We start from the raw sequence: 20609 nt of genomic DNA, 5'->3' as shown, positions 1-20609 counted from the left end.
AATAAATTACAAGATAACTTTTTCTGATTCGAATTGCATCTCAATTTTATGGAAGAGCACTGGGGCCAGCAAACAAAAAATTTCTGATGACTTTTAAATCTCATAATTATGACTTTTAAACTCAGGGGGCCTTATTTATCAAAATCCAAATTTTCTGAGTATTTAAATAAAAAAAGTCTGACTAAACTAGAATCCATAATTGGACCTTATTTATTATTAAAAAAAGCAGGATTTAATTGGATCAGGGACAAACTTGATACAATCGAGTGAAAATTCAAATCGTATGTTTTTTTTGGATTTTAAAAGTCATAATTATGAGATTAAAGATTAAAATCCATCATTTCAATTTTTTAAAGTCATAATTATAAGATTAAAAATCAAGTCATCATTTTTTTTGCTGGCCCCAGTGCTCTTCTGTATAATTTGAATTTTGTCAATTACTTTTCATGTGATAAACATTTTTCTCACTGAATTAAATTTGGCTCAAAGTGTGAGAAGCTTTTCTCATTGAAATGCATCTGGCTCTATGGGAAAACCTGGAACTGAATTAGGAGATCAGCTTTGATTATCAAAATGAATTGGGTCCAATATATACCAGTTAGAAAATAGGACTAGAGCTGTTCTACAGCTCCCAATGCTTTAAATTGTGAAAATAAGTTCAAGTGATGTGCAGATGAGCTGGCATCTCGAATCCTTCATTCATCCAATTAAGCTTTTGTACTTTGGGGATTGGGAATAAATTGGAAAATATAGTCAATATGTATTTATCATACTCCAACACACATAGATTTGACCAATTCATTGTCTTATCAGATGTAATCGATAATGTGGAAAGATTTCCTACCTTACAGGTATTTTTTATGCAATAAAACTTTAATGAAAACTATATCTCTTTTCATTTTTTATCTATTTATAGATTTATTGATTTTTTTAGGGCTTCCTTTATATTTGTACTTCTCAAGCTGTAAATAACAGGGTTAATCATAGGAATGACTATAGTGTACAATAGAGAGAGAACTTTGCTTATGGTCTGTAATTGTTTTCTGGAAGGAGTCAAATAAATAGCAATGAGAGTCCCATAAAATATGGAGACCACAGCCAAGTGGGAGCTGCAGGTGGAGAAGGCTTTTTGTCTCCCGGTATTGGACACTATCTTTAGGATTGCATGGGCAATACACATATATGATACAGTGATGAGAATTAAGGGGCAAAAAACAAGAGGGATGGATTGTACAATTACTTCTACTTGAAAAAAAGAAGTGTCTGAGCAGGAAAGCTCCAGAAGAGGAAATAAATCACAGAAAAAATGATTAATGGTATTTTGGTCACAGAACTTGAGTACCCCTATTAGATTTACTATACTCATTTCAATGCCAAAGCTAAGAGTCCAGGACGTGAAAATGAATTTTTGACAAACGCGCTGGTTCATTATGGAAGAGTAACGCAATGGGATACAGATGGCCACATATCTGTCATAGGACATTACTGCTAGAAGCAAACACTCAAAAGCTTCTGTGGCAGAAAAAAAAGAAATTTGGGAAATACAGCCAAAAAGGGAAACTTTGGTTTTATCAAAAACAGTTTGCAGCAGGATGGGTACAATGATTGTGGACCCCAGTAGATCAGACAAAGCAAGTTGCCTTAAAAGGAAGTACATGGGGGACTGGAGGTTCCGGCTGGAGGACACCAACACTATGATGAAGACATTCTCCCAAACTGTCATAATGTAAATCAGAAGGAACAGAGAGAACAGGGGAATCTTGAAGTTGTGGAGATTCTGAAATCCCAAGAGAACAATCTCACTGACCAACGTCTGGTTCTTGTCATTCATTGTCTGGAGAGGGAAGTCATACATTCTGCATGGTATAATAATAGTCCAATATTATATGTTAGAATTGTAAGCTCCAATAGTAATAATCAAAATGATTGCATGGAGCCTAATGTTAGGATCCCCAGATGAAATCTGGGATGGGAAAAATATAACAATGAGCTCCAGAAATGATAAAGAAGGTCACCTACAAGTGAAAGGGGAAAGCAGGCCTTGGCTCTGCCAGGAGATACAACTTCTCAACCTGCATCTCCATCACCTATTCACTCTCTGATACTTACAGAAAAATGTGTGGTCCTTGAAGACAATTTTGTGTTGCAGTAACTGGGGTATAAGAGTTCCTGAAAAGGCACTTTGTGCCAAAAACTAAACAGTGTTGTAAGGGTACCTGGTGGTCCAGTAGTATGGCAAGGGCACAAGCCTCACCAGCCTTTTGTCTAATGCACATGTCAAAATGTATGAGCACATCCGGCTAGTGACATCCTCTCGTGCATTGCGAAATTCAAATATTTAAAGGGCCCTTGACCCACTACTCATTGTCCAACGTAGGTCTATTTTCATAGTTCCTGGGTGCTATTTCTTGTTAGTCTTGCCTGTTCCTGATCTTGCCTGTCCCTGGCCATTCCTAGTTTGTTGCCTGTTCTGACCTTTCCCAGTTTATTAACAACTCTCTTGGATCTCGATTTTGTAGTGCTCTGCCTATTTGGTATTGACCTGGCTTGTCCCACAACCACACTCCTTGTCCCACGTTCCTCCTGCTAACATTTGGTTCTCGTGTCTGCCCAGACTCCTCTGGGACTTTCACTATAAGACCTGGCAGGATCTGAGTAGCTGAGGGCTCCATCCCAAAAGCAAAAGGAATCAGTTATAGGTGGAATAGTGAGTCAAGGCCGAGACCTTGCGGTGTGTTCTGGGTTTGTGATTCATTTTGTAACAAGTATTTTTTAAATATTCCATCCATATATCCCATTTTGTGTCACTTGAATCCGACTGATTAAAGAAACAACAATACTAATAGTAATATTAACATTAAGGTTTCCTCTCCCACCATTACCTTGTGTCTTTGGTTTTACTTATCATCTGCAGGCAGGTGTGGTGAGTACGATGAAGTTTGATCCTGATCTAGAAGGGTGTGCCAGGAAAGGGTTACAAGAATAGATATCTAGCATGATGATCAGTGACCCTCCTCTAGTGAAGAGTTAGCATTTTCAGTTTATCAGTGAAGTAAAGCAGAAATTAACATGAAATGGTTCATAAACAAAAACATGAAATGCATTTCCATATTCTCTGAGATAAGAACTAGAAACACTGCTTATAAAGCTAAGAGGTTCAACTTCACTGCACATTGGTGGTTTCTCTTGATGTCAGATCTGTTGATTTGTATAAAGCTACAACAAGTTTTGGAAAAATAAGTCTGAAGCAGAGATTTTTCTTTTAAGTAGTACAATTGTACTGAAATCTTGTTTTTTCAATCACATTTCAATCACATTAGAAAAATATTAATCATTACTGTAATCACTTTGTGAAATACAAATAATTGGTTTCCAGGAAAAATTAGTTTTTTTTGTATTTCTCTTTTGGTGAAAAGGATGTTAAATTCCTTTATTAAATAGGGAAGAGGAGAAGAAAGCCACTGTTGAGATTGCTTCAAATTTATGTTGGAAAAAAAATACCATTTACAGTGTTCTTTATGAATGTATCCTATAAGTTTTATATACATTAGGTATGTTTCTCTTGAACTTAATTGATACAATTGTTAAACCTGCTGTACATCAGTCAGAAGAAAACGTTTAATTGTAGATTTAAAAAAACAACATAAATAGGCTTCCTTTAATTATCTAACATTATATTTTTTATCTCTCTGCATTTAGATGTTCTTGGAATATTATAGTCACCTGATTTGTACCTACCAGAACCACCCCAGATACAGTGGAACCATAGGAAGATGTCCATGAGCTTCTCCCAATGTGTAACCTGCTCTGCATTTCTCCTGCCATTTTGCTAACACAATCCCAACCATTTCTTTCCAATGAAATCACTTTACAGGAAAGATGTTCTTGGAATATTATACTCACCTGATTTGTACCTACCAGAACCACCCCAGATACTGACTGGACAGGGAAGAACAGATCTCCTTTTATTAACCAGTGTCAGTAACAAACACAGCTGGGAAACCTACTGAGAAATCTACAATAGTCTCTTGACTTTGGGGTAATTATCATTCCTTTGGGGAATATCACAATCCATCTTCATAACAAGCATTTTCTTCATTTTGTGTAATGTTTATATAGCATAATAAGGAAACATTATGTTTCCAGCAGAAGTGTATTTTACTTGTGTGGGACCTGTTATCCAGAATGCCTAGGACCTGGGATTCGGCCTTTTTTCAGCAGGATTCAGATTTGGCCGAATCCTTCTGCCCAGCCGAATCGAATCCAAATCCTAATTTGCGTATGCAAATTTGGGTTCGGATTCGGTTCAGTATTCGGCCGAATCTTTCACGAATGATTCGGGGGTTCGGCAGAATCCAAAATAGTGGATTCAGTGCATCCTTACTAATTATGCACTGGGAACACTTTAGATACCTTAGATAACAGGGATTGAAATGCCATTCCTTCCCATTAGGTCTGAGTGAGTGAAGATGGGGCTCTGCAGTTTCAATAATATCTGTGGGAGGTTTCATTTGGAACATGCAACTAATTACTGTATCATACAGGGCAGAACAGGGCATCTGCACTCACACACAAAGAGGAGAAAGACTAATTCTGATTGGACCATTTCATTAACTAATTAACCAGTAAACTAATAGGAAAGCAAATATCTGGCTGCCCTGTCTGTACATTGCGTTAAAGTGCTCTTGAAATGGGAGAGATAAGAAGCTTAGACTGGAAAGCAGAGTGACATGGAAAGACAACACATCTCTGCCACCAGTTCAGGGATTTCTACTTCAACATTAAAAAAAGCACCAATATTACAAGTCTTCCCATCCAGCCCCGGGGATGGAAAATAGTCATTTTAAAAAAAGTAATGGGATGCCATTCTGCCTAATCACCAATTCAAGCATTGCCCAGTATGTCAAATGTCCTGAAACCTTCAAAATTATCCAATTAAATGGAATGGAGTAATGGAATAGCATTGGGCAATATGTCTTAGTTATGTTAGGATATCTGGGTTGGAAAAAAGATAAACAATGAGCTCCAAAAATGATAAAGAAGGCCACCTACAAGTGAAAGGTGAGAGCAGGTCTTGGCTCAGCCAGGTGATATAACTCTCAACCTACAGCTCCATCACAACACAGATAGACCTAACAATTCTCTGAGGATACTTACAGAATGACAAATGTGGGGCCCCTGTGTGAAGACAATTTTTGTGTTGCAGTAGATGGGGTATAAGAGTTCCTGAGAAGTGACTTTGGGCCAAAAATGAAACAGTGTTGTAAGAGTACCTGGTGGTCTAGTAATACGGAAAGGGCACCAGCTTTGCTCCGTGTGGGGACGGCTACTGTCCCCACTTCCTTCTGTCTGATGCACATGTCAAAACGTGCACGCACATCTGGCCTGTGATATCATCTCCTGCATTTGTGAAATTCAAATGTTTAAAGGGCCCTTGACCTACTACACATTGTCCAATGTAGGTCTATTTTGATAGTTCCTGTGTGCTATTTCTTGTTAGTCTTGCCTATTCCTGATCTTGCCTGTCCCTGGCCATTCCTAGTTAGCTGCCTGTCCTGACCTTTCCCCATTTATTGACTACTCTCTTGGATCTTGATTTTGTACTTTGCTATTGTTGTGTTTGACCCGGCCTGTGACCTCAACTACTCACTTGTCTCCTGATTATGCACTGCTCTGTCCATACTCCTCTGCTTTGGTATTGACCTGGCTTTTCCCACAACAATGCTCCTTGTTTCACGTTCCTCCTGCTAACATTTGGTTCCCATGTCTGCCCAGGCCTCTGGTCCTCTCATTATAAGACCTGGCGGCATCTGAGTAGAGGAGGGCTCCTCCTAAAGTGAATGGTGGTGGTTATAGGAGGAAGAGTGAGCTAAGGCAGAGACCTTGGGGTTTGTTCTGGGTTTAGGATTCCTTATGTAACAAGTGTTTTTTAAATATTCCATCCTTATTTCCCATCTTGTTTCACTTGAATACCATTAATTGGAGAAACAACAATGTTAATATTGATATTAAAGTTTCCTCTCCAACCATTAACATGTGTTTTTGATTTTACTTATCATCTGCAGGCAGGTGTGGTGAGTACGATGAAGTTTGATCCTGATCTAGAAGGGTGTGCCAGGAAAGGGTAAAAAGAATAGATATCTAGCATGATGATCAGTGACCCTCCTCTAGTGAAGAGTTAGCATTTTCAGTTTATCAGTGAAGTAAAGCAGAAATAAATATGAAATAGTTCATAAAAGAATATGAAATGCATTTCCATATTATCTGCAATATTGTTATGAACTAGAAACACTGCTTCTATTCAATCGAATATTAGACTTTCACATTTTTCTTAAAGAACCGCAAAGTTGAATTGTGAGTATATTTGAATAAAAAAAAAATTCATATGAATTTGAAATTTGACCTTTGATAAATGGGCCTCTGAAAAACACAATTTCAACTTTTTAAAGTCATAATTATGAGATTAAAAGTCATATCAGTGCTCTTCCATATAAATTGAATCTTGTCCATGACGTTTTAAAGTGATAAACCTTTTTCTCACTGGATTGAATTTGGCCCAAAGTGTGAGAAGCTTTTTCTCATTGAAATGCCTCTGGCTCTATGGGAAAATCTGGAATAGAATAAGGAGATCAAATTTTATTATCTTAATGAATGGGGCCCAATATATACCAGTTAGAAAATAGAACTAGAGTAGAGAGCTGTTCTACAGCTCCCAATGCCTTAAATCCTGATAATAAGTTAAGTAAAGTGCAGATGTGTATCAAACCCTTTATTCATCCAATTAAGCTTTTGTACTTTGGGGATTGGGAATAAATTGGAAAATATAGTCAATATGTATTTATCATACTCCAACACACATAGATTTGACCAATTCATTGTCTTATCAGATGTAATCGGTAATGTGGAAAGATTTCCTACCTTACAGGTATTTATTGTGCAATAAAACTTTAATGAAAACTATATCTCTTTTCATTTTTTATCTATTTATAGATTTATTGATTTTTTTAGGGCTTCCTTTATATTTGTACTTCTCAAGCTGTAAATAACCGGGTTAATCATAGGAATGACTACAGTGTACAATAGAGAGAGAACTTTGCTTATGGTCTGTAATTGTTTTCTGGAAGGAGTCAAATAAATAGCAATGAGAGTCCCATAAAATATGGAGACCACAGCCAAGTGGGAGCTGCAGGTGGAGAAGGCTTTTTGTCTCCCGGTATTGGACACTATCTTTAGGATTGCATGGGCAATACACATATATGATACAGTGATGAGAATTAAGGGGCAAAAAACAAAAGGGATGGATTGTACAATTACTTCTACTTGAAAAAAAGAAGTGTCTGAGCAGGAAAGCTCAAGAAGAGGAAATAAATCACAGAAGAAATGATTAAAGGTATTTTGGTCACAGAACTTGAGTACCCCTATTACATTTACTATAATCATTTCAATGCCAAAGCTAAGAGTCCAAGATGTTCAAAAGAATTTTTGACAAACGCGCTGGTTCATTATAGAAGTATAACGCAGTGGGATACAGATGGCCACATATCTGTCATAGGACATTACTGCTAGAAGCAAACACTCAAAAGCTTCTGTGGCACAAAAAAAAGAAATTTGGGAAATACAGCCAAAAAGGGAAATTTTGGTTTTATCAAAAACAGATTGCAGCAGGGTGGGTACAATGATTGTGGACCCCAGTAGATCAGACAAAGCAAGTTGCCTTAAAAGGAAGTATATGGGGGACTGGAGGTTCCGGCTGGAAGACACCAACACTATGATGAGGACGTTCTCCCAAACTGTCATAATGTAAATCAGAAGGAACAGAGAGAACAGGGGGATCTTGAAGTTGTGGAGATTCTGAAATCCCAAGAGAACAATCTCACTGACCAACGTTTGGTTCTTCTCATTCATTGTCTGGAGAGGGAAATCATACATTCTGCATGGTATAATAATAGTCCAATATTATTGATTTGACCAATTCATTGTCTTATCAGATGTAATCGATAATGTGGAAAGATTTCCTACCTTACAGGTATTTTTTGTGCAATAAAACTTTAATGAAAACTATATCTCTTTTCATTTTTTGTGTATTTATGTATTTATTGATTTTTTTAGGGCTTCCTTTATATTTGTACTTCTCAAGCTGTAAATAACAGGGTTAATCATAGGAATGACTACAGTGTACAATAGAGAGAGAACTTTGCTTATGGTCTGTAATTGTTTTCTGGAAGGAGTCAAATAATCCTTTAGGATTGCATGGGCAATACACATATATGATATAATAATGAGAATTAAGGGGCAAAAAACAAGAGGGATGGATTGTACAATTACTTCTACTTGAAAAAAAGAAGTGTCTGAGCAGGAAAGCTCAAGAAGAGGAAATAAATCAAAGTTTAAAGAAATGATTAATGGTGTTTTGGTCACAGAACTTGAGTACCCCTATTAGATTTACTATACTCATTTCAATGCCAAAGCTAAGAGTCCAGGACATGAAAATGAATTTTTTGACAAACCCGCTGGTTCATTATAGAAGTGTAACACATTGGGATACAGATGGCCACATATTTGCCGTAAGACATTACTGCTAGAAGCTGACTTAGATGTAATTGAGCCTATTGATGAACCTTCAGCTTGGGTACATTCCTTAGTCATTGTAGAGTAGAAAGACGGATCGCTGAGATTGTGCTTGGATCCCAAAGAGTTAAATGAGAACATAAAGAGAGAACATTTTCATATACCGACTCGGAATAAAATCCTGGGTGAAATGGCAAATGCCAAAATATTTACAATCCTAGATGCCTCCAATGGCTGATTCCTCTCACTAAGAGAAGCAGAAAACTGTGTACCTTTAACACACCTTTTGGGATGTATCAGTTCTAGCCTCTGCCTTTTGGATTAAGTTCAGCACCAGAGATTTTTCTCAGAACAATGCAGCAACTCTTGGAAGGGATTGACGGAGTAAAAGTCTACATAGATGATATTTTAATTTGGGGCACTCTTAAATTACAGAGCAACAGCCCTGGAAGGAGTCAAATCTCCAGCAGAGTTATTCCTTGCACGACAAATACAGACACAATTACCTGCAATGGAGCTTAAAGGAAAACTATACTCCCAAAATGAACACTTAAGCAACAGATAGTTCATATCATATTAAGGGGCATATTAAAGAATCTTACCAAACTGGAATATATATTTAAGTAAATATTGCCCTTTTACATCTCTTTCCTTGAGCCACCATTTCATGACTCTATCTGTGCTGCCTCAGAGATCACCTGACCAGAAATACTACAACACTAAGGGCACATTCATCAAGAGTCGAATATCGAGGGTTAATTAACCCTCAATATTCAACTAGGAACTAAAATCCTTCGACTTCGAATATCGAAGTCGAAGGATTTAGCGCAGATAGTACGATCGTACGATCGAAGGATTATTCCTTCGATCGAACGATTAAATCCTTCTAATCGAACGATTCGAAGGATTTAAATCCAACGATCGAAGGAATATCCTTCGATCAAAAAAACTTAGGAAAGCCTATGGGGACCTTCCCTATAGGCTAACATTGACTTCGGTAGCTTTTAGCTGCCGAACTAGGGGGTCGAATTTTTTTTAAAGAGACAGTACTTCGACTATCGAATGGTCGAATAGTCGAACGATTTTTACTTTGAATCCTTCGATAGTCGTAGTCGAAGGTCGAAGTAGCCCATTCGATGGTCGAAGTAGCCCAAAAAAACTTCGAAATTCGAAGCTTTTTACCTTCGAATCCTTCACTCGAAGTTAATGAATCGGCCCCTAACTGTAACAGGAAGAAGTGAGGAAGCAAAAGACACAACTCTGTCTGTTAATTGGCTCATGTGACCATTCATGTATGGTTTGTTGATATGTTTGTGAGTACAGTGAATCCTACGATCCCAGGGGGCGGCCCTTATTTTTTTAAAATGGCAATTTTCTATTTATGATTACCCAATGGCACATACTACTAGAAAAGTATATTATTATGAAAATGGTTTATTTACATGAAGTAGGTTTTCCATATGAGCTGTTTTATGCAATATCTTTTTATAGAGACCTACATTGTTTGGGAGGTATAGTTTCCCTTTAAGTGTTACCACAATGATAAGACCCTACATAAACGGTACAGACAACAGAAAGAAAACGTGTGAGAAACAAAAGTAAAATGATGACAAAAGTACAAAACCACTTGAACATTTACACATTGGAGATGAGGTCAGAATTTGGAATGGATCTACGTGGTATGAAAAAGCACAAGTGCTACGTCGAGTCTCACCTCATTCTTATGTCGCTGTTGCAAAACCCAGAATCTTATTATTAAGGAATACACGACAATGTGTTAGATCAATTTGAGAATTAACATCCATACCCACTATTAGTGATGGGCGAATCTGACCTGTTTCATTTTAACGAAAATGCATTGAAGTCTATGGTTCACAATTTTTTTTCACCCGTGTCATTTTTGCACCAAAACGTAGTGAAATGTTTCACTTATCACTACCCACTATATATATATGTGGGGGGAATTGCCAGTAGCAGTGGGTAGGGGGTCAGGGTAAACAGTTCCACAGGCAAATCAGGTTGGCAATGAAATTTGCTGGCTCCTGTCTGTGGTTTATTTTCACAGTACACAAAATAAACAGGCACAACTTCCATGATGAAGGAGAAAACAATAAAACAATGTCTCACCAGATTGTAGTTTTCAAAAATCATAAACCAGAAGTCCACTCTGTTGTCACAAGTGGCAGAGGTAGTTTGATGGAACTCCTCATCATACCCAGGATCCTCCTAAATGTTCCACCTGCTGGCCAGAAGACTTAATACCTCAGCCTTGCAGCTATATACTTGCCATCATATACACTATTTTGGGTCAACCTGCACATCACTAATCCTCTGCTACCAATATTCATATTTAAAAAAATCTGGGAATAAGAACATTTTGCTAGAGGAGATTTATTACATACAATATAAGAGACCATGGATTCATACATACAGATACATATGTGAATATCTGAATACCAAACTTCTTTATAAGGAAATAACAAACTTTTTAACTTATATTATTATATATTATATTATAACTTACTATAAATGTAAGTTGAATCATACATGTTGCACTTTTCAATTTCACATATCATTGTGTTAGTGTACAACATGCACCATTTAGTAAAGATTTTTTAAGAGCGTCTTTCATGTCCTGACTTCTCAAGCTGTAAATTACTGGATTTATTAAAGGAATCCCAACAGTGTACAACAGAGAGAGAACTTTACTCATGGTCTGTGATTGTTCTGTAGGAGGGACCACATAAATAGCAATGAGAGTCCCATAAAATAAGGAGACCACAGCCAAGTGGGAGCTGCAGGTGGAGAAGGCTTTTTGTCTCCCGGTATTGGACACTATCTTTAGGATTGCATGGGCAATACACATATATGATACAATGATCAGTATAAAGGGGCAAATAATAACAGGGATTGACAATAAAGTAACTTGAATTCTCACTAAGAAAGTGTCTGAGCAGGAAAGCTCTAGAAGTGGAGAGAGATCACAGAAGAAATGGTTAATCAGATTTAGTTCACAAAATGGTAGATTAATTATGATATTCGCAGTAATGAGTACAATGCCAAAGCCCAAAAGTCCTGAAAAAAGAATTAACATAACACAAACCCTGTGGGACATTATAAGTGTAATATATAAGTGTAACGCAGTGGGATACAGATGGCCACATATCTGTCATAGGACATTACTGCTAGAAGCAAACACTCAAAAGATTCTGAGCCACCAAAAAAATAAAATTGTATTATACAGGTACTAAGGGCTATTGTAGCTTCTCCCTTTATTACAGTTCGGATCATGTTGGGTACGACAGTTGCAGTCTGTAGTAGATCCGACAGAGACAACTGTTGGAGAAAAAAGAACATGGGGGACTGGAGGTTCCGGCTGATTGACACCAACACTATGATGAGAACATTCTCCCAAACTGTCACAATGTAAATCAGAAGGAACAGAGAGAACAGGGGAATCTTGAAGTTGTGGAGATTCTGAAATCCCAAGAGAACAATCTCACTGACCAACGTCTGGTTCTTCACATGCATTTTCTGGAAGGAAAATAACAAATAGTTAATATTTATAATAAAAACTCTTGTCCAACCACAACCACTGAGAAGAACATACAGATAAAGAGTTGGCTAAACATTCACATAATTTGATCCCTACATTGTTGGGTTTCACCACCTTCATGTTTTGTTTTGACCTTCATCGTTTCTGCCAGGGTTGCAGATACAATAAGTAGCCTCAATCAACATCTCCCTACTTGATGCAGGGTATAAGGTTTTATTACGGTGGTACATAGTACCAGCCAGGTTACATAAAAGTAACAGCTATTACTATCCTCAATGCTTCAGAGGATGTGGAGACGTGGGCAAAGTGTATCTCATATGGTGGCAATGTCCCAAAGTAAAAAGGTTTTTCGAAAGGGTCTACGAAATAATGCTATTAATCTACGCAAATCTCCAAACCAAGCCAATCCTATTACAAATATCACCATATCTTTACAACAGCTAAATTGATCGTCGTGGAAATCCCCACTATTACCTATACAGCTATTTAAAAACTAGCCAAACCGGATCCTAGTCAATGAGAAATTGAGAAGCATCTTAACCGATAAGCAAACAATATTTACAAAAATATGGGACCCTCTGGTATAATCCATGCCCTCCTCTTCAACTAGATAAATGGATTTGGGAAATGGCTATGGGCCAGTGCGCAAATAGGAGACAAGTAGGATTACTACCCGAGATCCCCACAGTATACAGAATGGGCAATATTTTTTGACATGCTCCTCAATGGAGATAACCATAAACATGACAGAGAAGAGAAGAGTTAAAGTAGGCACCATACTGTATTGAATTGTTTGATGGCTCTGATTTTTATGATTATTATGTTTGATTGTAAACTGTTCACTTGCAATCACTGAATCTTTATCTTTATCTTTGATACAGTTCAATAAAGAAATAATGAAAACACATTCCACTTTGATATTCAGATCTTCCTATGGTGAATAAATGTCCATTTATTGGCACCTACTAAAAAAAGTATCTACACAGTGCCCTTATAAAGAAACTGGAGAGAACTGGGCTAGAGCTCTGGGGGTACAGCTCTAGTCCAAATTGTCCCACCAAATTGTCCTGTTGCAATAAGCAACTAGTTTGTAATGTCAAACAATACAGAATTGTGCTGTCCCAGCTGCACCGGTGCATGAGGAGATTAGTCACCCATGGTAAATCTGTTACCACTAGACTAATTCACTAAAATGCAAAGTTGTTTCCTGACCTTGAACAAGACGACTGGGATGAGGCAACAGGCAATGCATATTCCTGTCTCATATCACTTAAAGATTGGCTAATACAATATAAGACATGAATACACCATCTCTATGTAACTCCCACCCGACTTAGACAAATGGGGCGAACCCCTGATGACTTTTGCCCTAGGTGTCAAGAACCAGCAGCCGACTTTTTCCATTTGATATGGCAATGTCTACAAATTTTCATCTTCTGGTCCCAAGTCGTAACTTACCTGGCAGATAACTTAGATTTCCCAAGGGTAATAACACCAGCTATCTGCCTCCTGGGGGTTGTAGAGGCTATAATCCCAGCCAAACATGCCAGGTTAAGGTCACGTATCATATTATTCTATGCAAAGAAAACAGTGGCAATGCAGGGTGCATGGAATAATATACCTCAGAGCATGGAAGCAGTTGGTCAACAATGCGGTCCCATTTTTCAAACTCACATATAAAAATTAGAGGTTCACCCACCAAATTTGACAAGGTTGGGGGGCCATGGTGTGATATTGATCCGATTCCTGAATTAGGGTAACCTAAGTGTACCCCTCCATAAGACAGTTAAGCTACTTCCCAATCCAGCTTGGAGCAAAGGTGGCTCAAAAATAGTTCACAAAGAATACTTCCACGAGTGTCCAAATAACCCCAATACATGGCTCTTAGTGTCACAATACTCTATATGTCAACTGGTAATTCATGGCTGATTTCATGTAATGCCTACGAGATGTTTTGTGTTTTGTGCGTTAAATGTTCAAAACAATAAAAATTACCTTTTAAAAAAAAAATGTGAAGTTGTGTCTCTGTAGCCAAATGATGGTGAAGCTTCGCTAGCGTTAATTTGTTGGCGATTTTTCAATAACATTCATTTCTGCCTAGTGCAACTTCATAAGTACACTTGTTCTCAGGTCAATTTGAGTAGGTCGGGTACATATGGGTCATATATATTTCTTTATTAGAGACATTGGTGCAAATGCTTGAAGTGGCCACTTATTATTACACATTTCCAAGGAAGCAAAATAAAGACAAAAAAGATCCTCTAATGTCCTAGACATAAGCCCACCCTAAAACAAATGTGGCATGCCCCTCAAATGGTATAAAAGGTTTAAAACAAAAATTTGTAATAGTAACGACTTTTAAAGACAATCCAGCTTTAAAATATGAAACTAACGCCAGTGTTTTTTTTAAATGTTTATGACTTTTCGACATACAGGATATGATGTCACTGACATTAGATTGAAGAGGATGTGGCTTCATCTTATAAGTTTGCCATATCTAAGGTGGCAAAGGAAACTCTGGTGAAAGAGATAAAATTATAGAAAATTTGCACTTTACTGAATGACCGTTCACCTGAGCGGAAATGCGCCTTGCAAAAGGGTGCAAAACTCCACTAGCGACTGTCTCTTTTGCCAGCAAATGTTCTCTATGCCTGTTAGTAAATTGGTTATGTCCCTGCAGATGGGATTTCTGGCAAATTTTTTCTAGCGAGGGACACTTCAACCTACAGTATAGTAAATCTACCCCATGTTTTCCTCTTCACTTACTTTCAGATTACAGCAAGTAAAACCGATTACTCCGAGCAGTCTAGGTTAGTTGTGGAAAAATGTGAAAGATATTTATCTTCCCTTACTAATGGATCTGGAATATTTGGATTTATGATGTATTTGCCATTATATAGATCCGCAGTTTTAAAATTGAGGCTGGGAGCAAAGAAATGGCTCAGAGGACTAGTCTGAAATCATTTATTGTGTGATTAGTGTGAACCCTTCTTTACTGCCCTGGTTATTCTAGTTCCAGTATAAAACCCCCAGATACTGTGGAACCATAGGAAGATGTCCATGAGCTTCTCCCAATGTGTAACCTGCTCTGTATTTCTCCTGCCATTTTGCTAACACAATCCCAACCATTTCTTTCCAATGAAATCACTTTACAGGAAAGATGTTCTTGGAATATTATACTCACCTGATTTGCACCTACCAGAACCACCCCAGATACTGTGGAACCATAGGAAGATGTCCATGAGCTTCTCCCAATGTGTAACCTGCTCTGTATTTCTCCTGTCATTTTGCTAACACAATCCCAACCATTTCTTTCCAATGAAATCACTTTACAGGAAAGATGTTCTTGGAATATTATACTCACCTGATTTGTACCTACCAGAACCACCCCAGATACTGTGGAACCATAGGAAGATGTCCATGAGCTTCTCCCAATGTGTAACCTGCTCTGCATTTCTCCTGCCATTTTGCTAACACAATCCCAACCATTTCTTTCCAATGAAATCACTTTACAGGAAAGATGTTCTTGGAATATTATACTCACCTGATTTGTACCTACCAGAACCACCCCAGTTACTGTGGAACCATAGGAAGATGTCCATGAGCTTCTCCCAATGTGTAACCTGCTCTGTATTTCTCCTGCCATTTTACTAACACAATCCCAATCATTTCTTTCCAATGAAATCACTTTACAGGAAAGATGTTCTTGGAATATTATACTCACCTGATTTGCACCTACCAGAACCACCCCAGATACTGACTGGACAGGGAAGAACAGATTTCCTTTTATTAACCGGTGTCAGTAACAAACACAGCTGAGAAACCTACTGAGAAATCTCCAGGAGACTCTGGGGTTTGGGATAATTAACAATCCTTTGGGTAATAACAATTATGTTTAATATTATACTCATTTTATTTTGATACAGCATAAGATATTTAAATGGAAAAAATATATATGTATGATGAATTATATTTTATATATGTTACTATAAAAACAAGCTATATACAATTTCTGCATTCAAACCCCACAGTTGTAGAATGAGAAATGGTCATTTGATCATGGATTCAACACATGTATATAAAGTTTAATATTAATCAACACAATAGCAGAGAGTCCAAGAAACATAGACCTTTTCTTCCTTGGTCTTCAAATGCATCTCTGTCCTACAACTCCACTGGTGATTCTTCTATAGTCCATGTTGTCTCTAAGCCTTTTCTTTGTGATCGGAGAGATTTTTATTTAATCAGTGCAGAAGTGTCAGCCAGAATGTATGACAAATCACAATGGTGCCTTCTAAAACTCTATAAGGTCATTGTCCAAAATGACTTGTCTTTATAGTATAAAAGTCAGGAGTGCTACTCAGTACACTACAACCCAGTGTAAATTGTGTAACATTACAATTAGAAAAAAAGAAGCAAAACACATCTTATATCTTCACAATCAGTGTATTTATTGTAGATATTCCATGCACTACATGTTTTGGCCCAACAGCCTTCCTTTGGTGCATATAAAACTGCAATTGAATATTTAATCCCTACACCCCACTAACAAGAAACACCAGCTCCATAGTGTGATCAGGTTTTTAGATTAATAGGGGACCAAGAAGTACAGCCATTTAGTGAATCATTCCTAGAAAGCACCGTCAGTCTTAGAAACCATAATATGGGCTTGATTCAATTCAATGCGGTCTGGTACTTTTGGTATGATAAGTGCTACTTTTTTCATGTTTGAAATTCAATTAAATGCTCTAAACACTTACTCTGCTAACTAAATCTTTTTGCAAACTAAGTTTTTGCATCCTAACGTCCCATCGGAAGTACCAGCAATTAGTGATGGGCGAATTTGCGTCTCCTTTTTGACGCCGGCGTCCATTTTTCCGCCGCAAATTTTCACGGGCGTTTCGCAAATTTATTTGCTGGCGGCGAATCGCACAAATTCGCGCCTGGCGAATAAATTCTCCCATCACTACCAGCAATGCTTAATTTCTGCAATCCAATTCAGCCTGAAAACAATTGTCTCTAGTGATGGCTGAATTAATTGCCAGGCTTGGGTTTGCAATGAATTTCCACATTTCGCCACCAGTGAATAAATTAGCAAAACTGCGGCAGAAATTTGGCAGGCGAAAAATTGTGTGTGACAATTTTTTTAATCACACACATAAAAATTGTCGCTCGTCAAAATTATTTGGACGCCCATTGACTTTAATGCATTTGGACAAAATAGTCGCGACTATAAAAATTGTTACTTGTGTCAAAATTGTTGACTTCAATGTGTTTTGAGAATTTTTCGCCGTTTCAAGAACTTTTCACCAAAAAACAAAACACCACAGATTCGCCCATCACTAATTGTCATCTGAACACTTTTGAGTTCTTTCCATTACTCCACTTTGATCTGGTGGAAATTCTCTTCCTCCTATAGCTAAAGCCTTTTCACCCTCTTTCCTTCTTCTATTCTCACACATGCACCTTATTGCACAAGTGTTTTAAAGGCATTTACAGCTGTGCCTATGTCAAAAACTAAATACATCACCTATTTGTCCTGTTTTTTTAATGAAATTTTTTCAATTTTTAACATATGTTCATTTTGACTAGTATTTTTTTCCCTAAAAACCATCCTGTGATTGAAACACCAGACTGTAAGTTGATTTGGAAGTGTCTGTACTGGCAGATACTATAGACACATAAGATTTCAGGAATGCTCTGATTTTGAGACTTTTTCTTGAATAATGTCCAAAAGAAGTTCTGCACTCTCCCAGGTCTGGGGTGAGTATAATCATTGGATGTGGAAAATGGTAAATAACCATAGCCCAAATAAAAAGGTCAGAATAAAATATTTATGTGAATATGAAGTTCTGTACCAATTTGCTATGCCAGAAAATTTTCAAAATGGCTAAAAAAATTCACTAAAACACAAAACATTTGTGAAATGCAATAAACATATTAAGGTTTGTTTTCATGCAAAATGCATTAAAGTCAATGGTATTTTTTTCTCACTCCACATGCATTAGTCAATCAGTGTTTTTCCTCAAGTTTTTTCACTCCAAAGTGAAATGTGCAAATGCATTGAGGCCAATGGGAGTTTTTTTAGCACTCCAAATGCTAAAAACTTTGCTCAAACTTTTCTCACTCTAAATGCATTGAAGTAAACTGATGTTTTTACTCATGTTTTTAAAGTCAATAGGGATGTTTTTTTTGCCAGAGTTCTGTGAAAAAATTCACTGATGGCCTAACACAAAATTTTGCTATGAATCCATGCCTGGCAAAAATTTGCTCATCACGAGTGAATTTGGAAAACCTGGAGTGTACGGAAAATGTGTGATTGGAGCTTGGACTAAAGATTAAAGTTGCTAAGGATTAAACCATCCCTATAAAAATGGTGTGCTTTCCACTTTTCTGTCCAAAACATAAAAAAGAACCCCTTTCATTTATTTTAGTGGAAATCACATGCCAGTGCTTCCTCTTTATATGTTCCATAAGGTTACTGTTTTGGACCTCACCATTTTTGCAAAAACCAAGAATGTACCATAAACCTATAGGAAAGAGGTTGTAGAGATAACTAGGGAAAATACAGGGTAAACTACAAAGGAATCACTTCTGAATAAAGAGAAAATATATCAGGGGAATTTGGAAACTAAAAACCTGTGCATTACTCAATTTAATAATCATTATAAACAAATAATAGGGAAGCACCGGCATAATATTACAGTGTCCTCAAAAGAGAGTTAAGAGATGGTACAGGAACAATTTGCTTCTGACACCCTATGTTTTCACTGCTGATGAGAAGTTTAATTTAGTAGAAGATGAAAATTATGTACCGACTAAGAACAAAGAGCAAGTGGGTAACAATGACTGGTTTACACCCCCACATCCTATAGTCCTGTATAGTGTTAGTTGTATGTGGAAGGGCATAGCTTGCTACAAAGCATGGACTTGAAGATGAACCACCTCTTGCCCTGCTATATCTGATCATCCAAGTGTTCCTGTTGACCTTCTGAACCTTTCCTTTGAATGTGAGAAGAGAAGATTTGGGAGAATGTGTTAGGCAGTGCCCTGTTATCCTGCTCACATTAAACTTTGACCAATCTAATCGATGCTCATGCTAGATTTGTTTATATGATTCCTATATGTTAATCATTTTTCTACTTTGTAGTTAATTGTTGTAATGGACTGCCACTGGAAGGGGAATTCTTTAGAATATGACACCAATGGTTTAGATGTTGCTGTGCTTCTAGATTTATGTTTTTCATTGCCGTACAAGAGTGGCTGCACCTAGGGGGGCAATACATGTAATTTCAGAGCTGTCCAAAAAAAATCTGTGTTCAATTTGCTTACTAATATGTGTTTTAGTGCATCCTTGATATCTTTACTTCTTAAGCTGTAAATCACTGGGTTAACCAAAGGAATCACCACAGTGTATAACAGAGAGAGAACTTTGCTTATAGTCTGTGAATGTGTTTTGGGAGGAACCACATAAATAGAAATGAGAGTCCCATAAAATATGGAGACCACAGCCAAGTGGGAGCTGCAGGTGGAGAAGGCTTTTTGTCTCCCGGTATTGGACACTATCTTTAGGATTGCATGGGCAATACACATATATGATACAGTGATGCAGAGAAAGGGGAAGAAAACTACAGGAACCGACGATAAAATTACTTCTATATGAAAGAAGAAATTGTTTGAGTATGAAAGTTCAACAAGAGGGAAGAAATCACAAAAAAAATGGCCAATAGAATTTTGATTAACAAATTGGAGCTTGCATATGGCATTTCCAGTATTGAACGTTATAATAACACCAAGCAGCCATGATATTAAAATTAACATAACACAAACCCTGTGGGACATTATAGAAGAGTAACGCAGTGGGATACAGATGGCCACATATCTGTCATAGGACATTACTGCTAGAAGAAGACATTGTAATGTTTCCAAGCCACCAAAACATAACAATTGTGTAATACACCCAACAAGCAACACTGTGGTTCCTTCATTCATTATAGTTAGGAGCAGGATGGGTGCAATATTTGTGGACTGCATGAGGTCAGACACAGACAATTGTTGTATAAATAAATACATGGGGGATTGTAGATTCCAGCTGAATGACACCAACCCCATGATAAGAACATTACAACAAATGGTCAGAATGTAAATCAGAAGGAACAGAGAGAACAGGGGAATCTTGAAGTTGTGGAGATTCTGAAATCCCAAGAGAACAATCTCACTGACCAAAGTCTGGTTCTTCTCATGCATTGCCTAAGAGAAAACAAACAACATGTATGTTATATGTATAAATGAAGGTTTGTATTCACATAAGGTATAACCAAATGCTCAAAACTCTTCAGGGATCATCACGTCATCTAGAAGGAGCTCAACACCCCTGTGTTTCTTGGGTCTTCATCTGAAATATTATTTTATGTTACCAAAATCATTTATTTGGAATGCAGCAAATCAGTTTTGGGGACTGTTCTGTTTTTGGCTGAGTTATCAG

At 37.4% G+C, this 20609-nt stretch overlaps 2 protein-coding genes and 1 pseudogene across 2 annotated transcripts; all 3 read right to left on the bottom strand.

Moving 5' to 3' along the window:
* Window positions 1-910: 910 nt before the first annotated feature.
* Window positions 911-1849, bottom strand: LOC108710542 (olfactory receptor 5G3). Its single transcript, XM_018251671.1, has one exon. The coding sequence runs from the start codon at window positions 1829-1831 to the stop codon at window positions 911-913; it is 921 nt and encodes a 306-aa protein (XP_018107160.1). The 5' UTR covers window positions 1832-1849.
* A 9291-nt stretch (window positions 1850-11140) lies between these two features.
* LOC108710541 lies at window positions 11141-12099 on the bottom strand (annotated as a pseudogene).
* A 7268-nt stretch (window positions 12100-19367) lies between these two features.
* XB5946328.L (provisional ortholog of olfactory receptor family 11 subfamily L member 1 L homeolog) lies at window positions 19368-20371 on the bottom strand. The gene is given in 2 exon segments (NM_001088437.1): window positions 19368-19396; window positions 19399-20371. Coding segments are annotated over 2 exon segments (1002 nt in total).
* Between the last annotated feature and the right edge of the window lie 238 nt (window positions 20372-20609).

Source organism: Xenopus laevis, chromosome 3L (assembly GCF_017654675.1).
Source record: "Xenopus laevis strain J_2021 chromosome 3L, Xenopus_laevis_v10.1, whole genome shotgun sequence".
Classification (NCBI taxonomy): domain Eukaryota; kingdom Metazoa; phylum Chordata; class Amphibia; order Anura; family Pipidae; genus Xenopus; species Xenopus laevis.
Note: the sequence above shows the minus strand (reverse complement) of the source record. Positions and strands in the feature narration are given on the sequence as shown.

What these genes read in the sequence shown, in the direction of transcription:
- LOC108710542 (XM_018251671.1), bottom strand. Translation starts at nt 1,831, where the DNA reads ATGAATGACAAGAACCAGACGTTGGTCAGTGAGATTGTTCTCTTGGGA.